This window comes from Plectrocnemia conspersa, unplaced genomic scaffold, assembly GCF_051122295.1.
Source record: "Plectrocnemia conspersa isolate PC_06_02 unplaced genomic scaffold, ASM5112229v1 ptg000011l, whole genome shotgun sequence".
Taxonomy (NCBI): Eukaryota; Metazoa; Arthropoda; class Insecta; order Trichoptera; family Polycentropodidae; genus Plectrocnemia; species Plectrocnemia conspersa.
In genome coordinates, this window is record NW_028277175.1 from 1,468,608 (window position 1) to 1,481,245 (window position 12,638).

The following is a 12,638-nucleotide window of genomic DNA, read 5'->3' on the forward strand; positions in this document are numbered from 1 at the left end:
TTTTTTGGTACTAAAGGATATATCACATATTTTAATTCGCGTGGACTCTTAAGCTTCTGGAAACCACACACACGTTCGTTAGAAGAATCTTTGAATACACCTAAACAATCGTTCTTCTCCGAAAGTAATCTTTATCCATGTTCTTTACTAATTGCAAGTGCCGCCCGCCTACGTGCACCAGAAAACACATTCGCAACGTGTGGGTTCCCAAATTTCGGTCACTCTGCAAATAGATTACAGGTTCACGCCCAATTTATGAGCTCAAGGCCCCTCCATCATGTCTTCTTTGTGCGCGCAAATTATGCTTTCGAAAAAGAAAGTCCTCTTACGCGTCTTATGCTAATTCTCTGCGATGTGGGATGAGAGGGCGCGGCCAAAGATTGCCCTGCGCGAAAACAAAAATGCTCCACGTGTCTCCTTCAAAGTTGTCAAAATGCTTCCGTTTGGCTTATCGTTTGTGGATAGGCCAAAAATAACGAATTTGTTGCCAACTTTGGCATTCGATTCGTTTAAAGAATTTTTAATTAATCGCTAGACTAGTACAGTCTCAAACTTCCTTGGAAGATGTCTCGCTTGCTATTTTTGACTCTTCAATGCCTTGGTATCAGAAGCTGCAGCCAAAGGTACTGTTTTAAAATTTATTGCCATTACAAAATGTTCAGTACCTCTGTCTTTAAACGTCACTTTAAAATTATCGTGCTACAGATGTTTTTAATAACTTCTTGTGCGTCAATCATAATAATGAACGTTTAAAACCACTTGAATTTTTGACAGTCATATTTTTGTATGCCATTATACTTGTCAGCTTTTATTTTTATTATTGTGAGAGAAAGGTGTTACTTTAATCTTTGATGATTGTTTTAAAAATAATGTATTATATATAGTGTTTTTAACTATTTTTTAAATCAAAATATACTCAATTTTCAGATATCTTTTGCTAACAATGAAAATCCATTGTTTAATAAAATCCTATTTTTAGAGGTTGTCATCAAAGTCTCTTATAATATTTATTTATATATTGATTTTTGTGTTTTTAAGAATAGCTCTAAATGATTCTTAAGGTGTCAATCTGTAGGGGAAAGATGAAGCAAAATTTTCAATCAATTTCGCAACAGTAATATAAGTGTTTTTTTTTACCAACATCGAATGTTTTATATTTTTTTTTCTAAGCATGTTTTAAATTTCCGTACAATATTATTCTTAACCCTTTGTAGTTCAAGGTATTTTTTAAAATAAGTGTTGCCCCAAGTCCAACCCGTTTTGAATAAATATATTAAGTTAAATAATTTAATGATCATTAAATACAATAGAAAAAAAAAACTTTTTCTTTTATATTATATCTTTCTAAGTGTATAATATGTGAAATACATTTTATTTTGGCAGCTTCTTTTTTTGCACGTGACATCAAAAATTCAAAAATTTATGTTGCTATTAATACTGTTTCAAAAAATACAATAAAGACTCTCCTTAATTTGTCATGGATTATAATTTATTGTACACACCTTTTTCGTTCCATTAAGATTAATTTTTATTGGTATTATCTCTTACGCATTGCTAAATTTTATATTTATAAGTTATTCGCTATTTATCAATCTAGGTTGCGCCATTTAGCAGGGTGTGTATTTATCTGTATTATAGATATGTTGATAACATTAAAAGCACTTAAGATTTTCTGTATTTTTTTTTTGTAATATCAATTATGAGTTGAGTATATTTTTACTGCAATAGATATTTATTTAACAGAATGCTGTATGACATGTGCATTCAGATATTTATTTAACAGGTGCTGTATGACATGTGCAAGCGCTGATGTCCTGGTCGCAACGAGTAAGAACTAGGGACGCGATCGCGACTCTCTAGGACACTCAAAAGCTTGCAGCTGAAAGTCGCCAATTGCCGGGTTGTTGACACCACCTCTTAGCAACTTTAAAAAATGCTTTATTAAGTGGACGATATGCCCAGAATGCAATGATTTGTGTCCCAGTGCTCCTAGCAAAATGGCACTAGGATACAAATACGGATACGACCCATACTCTCTTGTATTTTAGAAAATTTAACTATAACTAAATTTTATTATTAAGGTTTTTCAATGAATATAAAAATCATTTTATGGTTAACTGTTGTACATTTAACATATTCAAGTTGAATTGTTTTTATTTTGACCAAACACTAGATTGCTAATCTCTGCCTTTTTAATAAATGCTCCTATATTTATACATGAATGAAATCACTAAGTGAGTTTATAAATAACAACATTACTTATACCAAAAATTATTATGCTTGAAAAAATAATTAAAATCAGAGCATAATTATTATAAAAATTGTTATTAATTATGTTATGTTTATTAAAAAATACAATTACATTAGTAAACTCTATACATCATACTATTCTTATTTTTTTTTAATCCTTATGACTTCACTAGCAAGGCAATTTGTAAATCTGTCTGATATATTTACTGCATAATTAATTGATTAATATTATATGTATATAAAAAAGGTGTCAGTGTCGGGCGGCGGTGTCTAATGCCGCAAATTTCAGATGAATCAAAATAGTATAGTCATTGAAAATATACTACTTCGGCGCTACTCGAATGACTTTTTTATAAACCTATTGTAAATGGTTTTATTTCTACCAATTAAGCCATATGGTCAATTTCCGCGCTCAAATAAACCCACCTGTATTTTTACAGAGAAACGCTATATAAATGTGTTTATGTATAATAACATCGTTGATTGTTTGAATTAAAATCAACACATAAATGTCAGAAAACTACGCTTTACATTAAAAAAATCGAATTACAAACTAATAATTATATAATAATTTACTCATAAAATTAGCGCCTTTCATTTATGCGAACTGCTTTGACAAATGGTGAATAGATTTATACAATTCAATTGGGCTATATGTTATTATTTTAATCATGTAGAATACACATTTAGACAATTTAATTTATTCATTGAGTATGCTTTAATTACATTTATTGCAATCTGATAAATAAGAATGACTAAAAGCTAACTGTGATCGACTATGGTCCATATACATTAATCAATATTGTTTTTCTTTCATTTTTAACTTATAAGAGATTAAGATTATCTTGGTTTAAAGCTAAAGAGCTGATGTTTCAGCACCACTCAAATAAGTGTGTGTGAATTCTTGCTAACCTTTTCATATTTTTGCGAGCAGCTTTCACGAATGATTTTATATTTTAAGCAATGAGATTAAATTGGTAATCTTCTTTACTCCAATACTGTAAATAAGTATATAATCTGATGGCTGCATATATTTGAAACATTAAACATGCTAATGTCATATAATCTGTTGACTGCACGTTTGCATTGGTACCATTATATTGTTCAGTAGTGACAAATGGTTATATATATATATTTTTAAAATTTACCAAACGCATTACATGTAATATCTATATAGCATTGTCTATGATTCGATAGCCTAGAATACAGTTAAAAATAAATTTTATTTATTGGTTTTACCTACATATATTTATAGTGTAATCTAAATTATCTACAAGGTAAAATAAACAGCAGACAAATGTTTAGTTTATTTTACATTCAATTAAATAGCCTTTTTATAGATCATGTATGTACATATAAAACGTTCTTGACGTTATTCATTCGGTCTTATAATCAATAACATTGTTTGTTTTAAGGTACTCTTAAAATCGTTCTCAAGACCAATTTATCATATTTGAGATTAGTGAATCAGTTAAATGTTTATTTCATCATTAATCATATTCATTGTTATATTTAAGGTAGGACAATCCTAATCGAAGCGTAACAAAGTGGCTCATTGAGCCCAACAAGGTTTTCAATGCTTTTGGACACCGAAGGGCTTCTGAGTTCCTTTTAAGACTAAAAGCTTATAAACACGAGTAATTGTAATTGGCCAAATTGTGTCATTTCTAATGCCTACATGCTTCGATTGTAATTCATTGAGGTCATGGCGTCGTTCGCCATATTTTGTCATCATTAATTTGTGAGCACATTTTTCAAAAATAATTACGCGTGGGCACCGCACATTATTGTGGACCAGAGGATGACTGATGGTCCGACGCAGGTTTTGACAGACTAATTGACACTTGTGACTGAGGTTTGAGAGTAAATTTTACAGATGGAAGATAAGATCTGAACTGAACCGAATGCAAATTATTTAGACCGTCCAAATATAACGTATGTATTTGGTCATGAGTCGGTTTACTTAAAAAGAAAATATTTACTTTGCAGATTTTTTTAAATTTCTGTTGGCTTTAACGTTTCTCGTATGCCAGTGATGTGTTTTAACTGAAAAAATACATAACATGTTTGTTTTTTCTGTGCAGATCGAGGGATTTGATCAAAGAAGCCATTCTGGACAATGACTTCATGAAAAATTTGGAGCTGACTCAAATCAGGGAGATTGTAGACTGTATGTATCCAGTTGAATATGCAGCTGGAAGTCTCATTATCAAGGAAGGAGATGTCGGAAGCATCGTGTATGTCATGGAGGGTGAGTACATTTTTATAAATATTTTTTTAACGATTTTTATTATATCACTTCTTGAAATCATAAAGAATATATCTGTAATATCTTATTTAGTGGTATGTCTATGTTGTTTTTAAGTGGTTATCTAGCTAATTAATTGTCAGCTTTCGTGGTTAAGATATTTATAAAAATTATAGTGCCAAATCGCCTACAATTTAGTTTGAGCCAAAAATTATTATTAATTGTTTATTATTTGATTATGTTTTAGACAAGTTTAATTTTTGACGGGACAGTGAAAGCGGTATATTAAAAAACTGTCCTAGATTTTATTCATCCCTTCAATGATGCCAGTATTTTTTTTGCTCAATTTGATCAATGCAGTGAAGCTGATGAATTAGACCATTAACTCTTTGAACCTTTCTTTAATTTAATGCTTTTCTGTGTTTAACCAATTGCTACAAAATATTAGGATTGCTACAAATAGGATTGCTACAAAATATTAATATTTTACTCAATTACCGTTTATTAGTGAAAATACAAATATAATTAAAGTATTTTTTTCTTATCCTATGATTAATTATTGACCAAAATTTACTATTTTTATTATTTATTTTGATAATATTTTGGTTTTATTTTATTTTAAGCTTTATAAGCTATAAATATAAATTTATTGAAAATATAACAAATAATTTTATTACTGTCAAATACTGGATTTAAAATATTATCAATAAATATACCAATTATTTGGTAACATAATTTAACACTGGCTATAAAATATTTAACTGTATGTATGCATTTATATATATAGTCATAGAATATTAATTAAATCAAAAATAATATATTATCCAAAATAAAATGTTTCCACATTCAGTAAAATAAAATTGGTTTGAAACTTGGATAAGTAAAGCAAAATATTTACAATTAGTTTAAAAAATCATCCATAGATGTCACTGCATATTATTTAAAACTTTGCTTAACTCATAATTATTTATTACATTTTCATAAATTCATGACAAATTAGGTTAATTATCTTCGCAATAACATACGTTAATTACTCTAATGCGTATCTTTTTAACGTGGTCGTGATTGTACAATAGCTAATCTCTTGTCCATGTTTCGAAAACAGCGAATCGTTAAAGGCTTTTATATTATTGCATTGGAGCAATTTGGATACACATTTATGCCATTCCATTACCATCAAAAAGCCACTCTAATTGCCTCGAAGCGCGTGGGTGAGACTTTAAGAGGATAGCCTCAGCAGTGCACTTTCGATCTGTAAATTACAGAGACACACACAGGAGGAACTCGTTCGATTGCTGGGCACTTTTTTGCTTGTGAACTTTCCCATCCGGTAGTGTAAAGTCAGGGAGGTTCAAGGCAAAGACAGTTGAAACCGGTTGATGGAGTGCATTTTCACCGGCGATGATGGTTAGGATGATGCATCGAGTTGTCTGTAAGAATTTCACTCGACTTTCCAAATAAAGGATATCACCACATTGCAACTTCAGTAATACTTAGTTGCTACTTCTGTTATTTTAAGTTTAGGCTTATAATTTCATATGAATTTTATTCGGCTTATGACGCTACTCGAATGTGTTTAAAATTTTGAGTTTTTGCTGACCAATGGTGAACGGTTATTATGACCAATTAAGCTATAGGGTCAATCTCCGTCCCTAATCTCACACGAATATATTAAGCATGGCATATAATTTCTTATCTTATCATTGCATTCTTATATCAACACTCTAAAATAATTTCTAGTTAATATTTGACCTCTTAATTGTATGCTTTTATTTAATAAAACATATAGTCCTTTAGTCTTACTCTACTTTTATTGTAAATCTTCCGCTGCAGTAAGATATGCGTTACAGACACAATCAACAGCCACAAAGTAAGCAGTGAGTCACAAGACTAAAATCAAAGTCTGTAAATCAGTGACGTTTCTTTTATTAATTATAACCTACAATCAATAAATGTCACTATGCACAACTTAGCTACATTTTATTTTTATTATTCATCCATGAGATTATGAAAATCTATTAATTATATTTATATATCACTAAATATCGATACCTCAAAGATAATATAAATTAAAATACATGGATTCATATGGGATTAGAATCAAGGTCTTTTAAGTATTAGTAATCATTTCTCATTTCTCGGGGGTTTTGTAGGTTTTTAAAGAATTATACATAGTTTAAAACCGCTGCAATGAAAAAAAGTATTGATTTTAATCAGTTAAATTTACAGCTGCATTCAAAGTAGGTAGTAAGAAAAGGGACAGGGATTTCTGATTAACACTCTAAACATATTTAATGACTGATTTTAAAAATAACAATTTACAATATATTGTTTCGTCTTCTTTAGAGAAGTCAAAAATAAAATATAAATTCAAAGATCAATAACATAATAATGTTTATGATAAGATTTTCATTTTCAATTTGCATTCCCATGATTGATAACCAAGAACAAAACTTGTTAAAACCATAAATGATTTTCCTTAAATATAAATATTTTCGATTTATTCTTTATGGTTGCAGAACGTTGTCATTTGATTATTGCAAAATGTCATAATCTGATGAATAAGGTTTTTATAGGAAAATGGTGGAAAACCTTATTTGTGATGAACGATCAGGATTAAAATTATATAGTATTCGCATATTCTGATACTATTAAAAAAAATCACTAATTCAGATATTTTAGACACAATATAAATTTAAAAACACTAGAGTTCATATAAGATTCGAACCCAGTTCTTTCAGGTATTAGGGCCCATACGCACTGTCGGCTAGCCGCCGGCGACTGTACTTTATATGGTCGACTTATACCTCTAGTCATTCATGCTGGCTAATCATAATTAAAACATTGATATAAAAAAATATATAAAAACTGCCATACTTTTAATGATATCATCATAAAACTTAATACAAAAATGGATACTGTAAATATCTAAAATAATTTTTTTAGCCGTTTTGATCCGCATTTTTTTTTTAAATGACAAAGTTAAAAAATGTAACTCCTTTAAAAAGTCATAAAAAAAGTAATTAAATTTAATGAAGAAATGTTATTTTAATTATAATCATTATTGATTACCTGAGTTTAGCTTTTCCTTATTTTTATTAATATCTTATATGTATGCTATATAGAAAAAATGTATAACATATATTTTATAAATTGACAGAAATGTTAATTTAATTACCCTATAATTGTCATTTTTATAGAAAACAATTAAAAATATGTCGTTTACTCATATATTTATTTTTATTTTATATTTATAACATAATTTATGTTTTGCATTATAATAAATATAAAATTAATTATAAGAGATTTTAGATTTAATACAGTAAAAAAATATAATCATTAGATATATTTCGATAAAATGCATAATAATTTACAGATATTTTAATCAGTTGATTAGATTATGATTGGTATTTTTTTTAGTAAGGCTCTTAAAAAATCACGTTATTTTAATAGAAAAAAAATTTTGTTAAGCAGTTTCTGGGAAATATGATTAAGGAAGATTGAGTCATATTTTGCAATCTCTCTATCGGCTCTACAAGTTCTATGATATTTAGCTAAAGTAAAAAAGTGTATTTTGCTATTTTGTATTAGTTGAAACAAACTTTTTGATTTGTAAAATTATTTTAATTTTTACATAACATTCTCGGAAAATTCGTAGCATCTGGAGAAAAATTTAAGATATAGGTACATATTTTTTACTACAAATTAGATTAATTAGAAATTAAAGATCAAAGCATAGTTAAAAATCGCTTTTTAAAAACGATTTTTTTATTTTTTTGTCCTTATTTTTTTATCATATATTTATATCATAATTGATATTTTGCACTATAATAAATGTAAAACTAGTTTTAGACCTATTTTTATTTATATTTAAATTCTATTAAAAAAGACATAGAAAATCTATATGGCAACTTATTTTGATTTTAATACAGAATACTTTCAAAGTAAAAAATATCATCAATAGACATTATTCGATAAAATGCATAATAATCTACAGATATTTTAATCAGTTGACCAGATTATGATTGTAATTTCTTCTTTCTAAAGCTGTTAAGAAATACTGATATTTCAATAGAAAGAAGATATTTTTAGGTGGTTTCTTGAGTCATTGGTTGATTGAGTCATATATTTTTAGCTCAAGTAAAACAGTTTTTTTTATATGCTTTGTATTAGTTGTAACAATTTTTTTGTTTTGTAAAAAGATTTTTTTATTGACATAATCTTCTTAATATTCAACTGGAAAATTCTTGATTTTTTACAAACATCAAAAAAATTAAGATAATATAATTTTTTTTACTACAAAGTAGATAAATTAAGATTGGGAGATTAAAAATCAGTTTTCTTTGTATTTATTTTTTTATCTTTTGATATCCGAATTTAAGGTTACAAAATTGATATACAATAGTTATTTTGATTAAGGGAACCAATCTAGCAGCAAGTTGAGAATAATAATATAGTCTATACAACTTTCTCCTCTAAAGCATTGAAAAAAATTAATCAACTTATAATGAATTGTGAGTGTATGCAAAATTTCTTTAAATGTTTTATATGTGTGTATTTAACAGATTCGAAATTTAAAAATATTTTACAAAACATTAATTTTGGGATTATCTACTATATCAGAATAGTGGAAACAATTTTACACTTAGGTTATCGATATGTTTCAGAAAAATATTTTGAGTGGCCCCAATAGTCTGTAACTATATCTCTGAACTGACTTAATATGAAAAAGTGCCGGGTCTTCGACTTTGTCATGAAAAATTCTCTGGAAAGAAACCAAATTTAAGCAGCTTCAACTGTATATATACTATTTTTTTAATCTGTATTCAATTTACATCCTTTAAATCAGATTAAGAATTCAGCTCGCATATTCGTTCTATTCAACGGTTGCTTTAATAGAATTCGGCAAAATAGTCGCTATCATACGGATTTTGCATGTCTAAAGACGTTCTTTGGTTTTGCAAGATCCTTTCTCTTCAGTGTGTTTCGGCACAGTACTGAAATAAATTATTGCAAATTTAATGTTGCAGTTTCTCATAAAATCATAATGATTCTCTAACGAAATCAGTCAATAATCTGATTAATCAATGATAGATTGAACCACTTGAGGTATGATTGAATTATCTTCAAGCATTTATAGTTTAACCAAATCAATTAGTTTAGACGTTAATTTATTGTGATCACGTGGCAGTCTTCGTGACTCATTTACTACGCCTGGAACTCTGAGGTCCGGTGGTGGGCGAAGACATTAATTTTACTTTCCGTTCCGTGTACTCTGCGAAAAATGACTTGTCTCAAGACTCGTCGAAAATGTGTAAAGTGCGACAGAGAAAGCTGCGGTTTCCATTTTTGCGATAAAAAACAAGAAGCTTCTGAGAGCGCTTGACGGGCTCCATAAGGACGCCGATTTATTAGTCGGTGTGCAATTTGCCGTGCAAAGTATCATGGTCATGACATGGAGGTCGTGAGTCATGATGGAATTCGAAAAGCATCAGTCCCGACTTGGCATAAAATTAATAGTAGATCTTTTTCTTGATCTTTTGTAAAAATACTAATGATTTATTACATGAAAGTGCTTTAGATAAGCATCAACTTTGGCTGACTCCATATCTCATTTATTTACATCAGAGCTGTTAGAGAACTAAACGTTCTTAAAAGCATATTTGATTCATTATTATAGTACAGTATTAATATTGTTAAATGGTGTTACTCTTTATACATTTTTCTTACTTGAGGATTCGAAGTCAATGAAGTACGTTAACTGACATTTTTTAACAAAATAAGTTATAATATGCTCTTTCAAACAAACACGCATTGCTAGGTAATGGCTATAAAACATAAATCCAGCAGTTAAAGAATAAATGAATTATAAAATCTGTGCAATTATAAATATACATTGTTCTCGCCAAGTCGTCTTAAAGATCGTGTTTAAATCTTAGGATTCAGGTGACTGCCATACGGCCGGAGTGGAATACAGCTGCTTTTTTGTGATTCTATTTGTTGAATATTATTCTAAATTCTTTATAAATTTCTCAAAAGAAGTTTAATAAACTATTGAAAATTCATTGGGTGTTTGGGCATAGCTTCTCTTGGCGCGAGTTCAAATAATCATGTGTATTTCAAATCGTAAGCGAAGTTATAGTTCTGGATATTGCTTGTATACCCTTAGAAATAGTAAGGAATTTAAATGTCTATTTTGGTTTGCAAAAGTCATGACTAATCTTAATGATTCGGGGTGGAAACAGACTTTTTGTTGTTGTATTGAAGCGTACAGCTCGCTTCGACAGTAGATCAAAAATAATTTATCAAATTAAGTTGACTAATTTAGACTATTTTTAAAAGGTGGATGTTTGCGAATACCATTTCTTTTGATTTTTAAACATACATTGTTTTTAAAAGTATTTAAAAGTAAAATTATTTATGTTGCTATTTATTTATTATTATTTTATATTGCATTTATAGTAACCTATAGTAAAAAATCAGTGATTCTCAGAGTTTTATTGTTTTAATTTTTTTTACAATATTTTTGTGATAGTATGTTTTTGTTAATTTATTTTACATATATTTCACATATATATAATATTCGGTTTTTATGAATTTTTTTATATCAATACAGAGGTTCTTAATTTTTTTATAAAATTAATATAATTTTTTTTGGTATATTTATTTATTTCGTACTCTTTAATTTATTGCTATTTTTTTCTGTAAAAATCATTTACATTGTATCAAATTAAAAAAAAATATTATATACATATAATGTTTTTTATTTATTATTTCTCTAGTTTATATGTATGCAAATATACGACCACCGTACATGTACGGCGATTCTGCTTAAAGCGTTAAAACACTTTTATTGCAGTTTCTACAAAGCTAGAACTGTAAATCTTGTTGAAGTGATAAGTAGTTCACCATAAAAATAGTAGGGATTTTAATATATTACTTTTTTCCATATGTTACGAATATACAATATTTTGCTTTTATATTTAGCTATTAATTTTTTTATATGACTGATAATAACATATTTTACTAATCAATGACAAAGTTTTTTAACCATTCCTAATACTTAGTGGCTCTGCACAAGTTTATTAATATTTTTTTATACAAATTATTTTTAGATCACAATAGTTTGTCTAGTTCATATATTATTATTCTCTTTATAACTGCGTATGGGTTAAAATCAATGACGTCATCATATTCTGAAATGCGTAATCGGGTTTTTTTGCACCTGCTTCGGCTGAGACATTTGCTACTGACCTTTTAGTGTACTTGTTCTGACATCCGCTCGGATATGCATAACCGCTGTTTGTTTGTTATTTGACATTAACTTCGTTTCTAAAAAAATCCAAGGTACACAATTTAAAATTCGTGTTATGATTTACCTTTTAGCGATTATTTCTAATATGATACCTATCATATCGAATTATATAAATATGTAACCTGAATACTGCAATCTCTTTCTTACTTATAAATATTAACAATAACGATGGAATTATTTTCTTAACACAATCCATTTATGTTTTCTACGGCTCACGATTTGCTTTAAAACTGCATTTTGTAACTCTTCTGCAATCATTACATCTACATCATTGGGATTTACATAAGTAATTAATGAAGCACTCTCTTAAGAAATTTCTTCATTTGATGAGAAACGTGGTCTCATCAGTAGTTTACTCAATCAAAAAATATAGTACATTTTATTCATGACTTATATTTATGTTATATTAATTATATTAAAAGACATAGTGCTTAAATATAAATTTATTTTTTACTAGAGTAAGAACCTACATAAATATTTTTAGAATAACTATTTTAGCTTCTGAATATTTGTTCTTCATAAAACAATTCTGAATTACAATTTTAAATATGCCATACAGTTATTGATCCTTATTAGATGCATGTGTTTTTTTTCAATTTAAATATATATGTTTTCACCCTAACTTTCTTTGAATTTGTACATCGGTTTATAGAAGATCCGTTTGGTTACTTATCGTGTACTTTTTCATATTAGCAGTTTTTCATCTCATTGAAAAGGCGAAAGTGGTCATACTTTGCGAGATTACTGCCTCACGCTCAAGAGGTTACGAGCGTTACGACCCGGTGAAAGAGAGGTTAATCTGAGGTTTTACGAAGCGGATCTCTC

The 12,638-nt window shown here is 28.3% G+C and overlaps 1 protein-coding gene across 3 annotated transcripts in view; it reads left to right on the plus strand.

Annotated features, from left to right (window-relative positions):
• for (cGMP-dependent protein kinase for) overlaps window positions 1–12,638 on the plus strand; it is a 164,100-nt gene that overhangs the window by 89,463 nt on the left and 61,999 nt on the right. For all 3 annotated transcript variants that reach the window (XM_088197144.1, XM_088197145.1, XM_088197143.1), the window contains one exon: window positions 4,335–4,501. In XM_088197144.1, coding sequence (XP_088053270.1) covers window positions 4,335–4,501 — 167 coding nt within the window. The remainder of the gene's footprint in view (window positions 1–4,334; window positions 4,502–12,638) is intronic.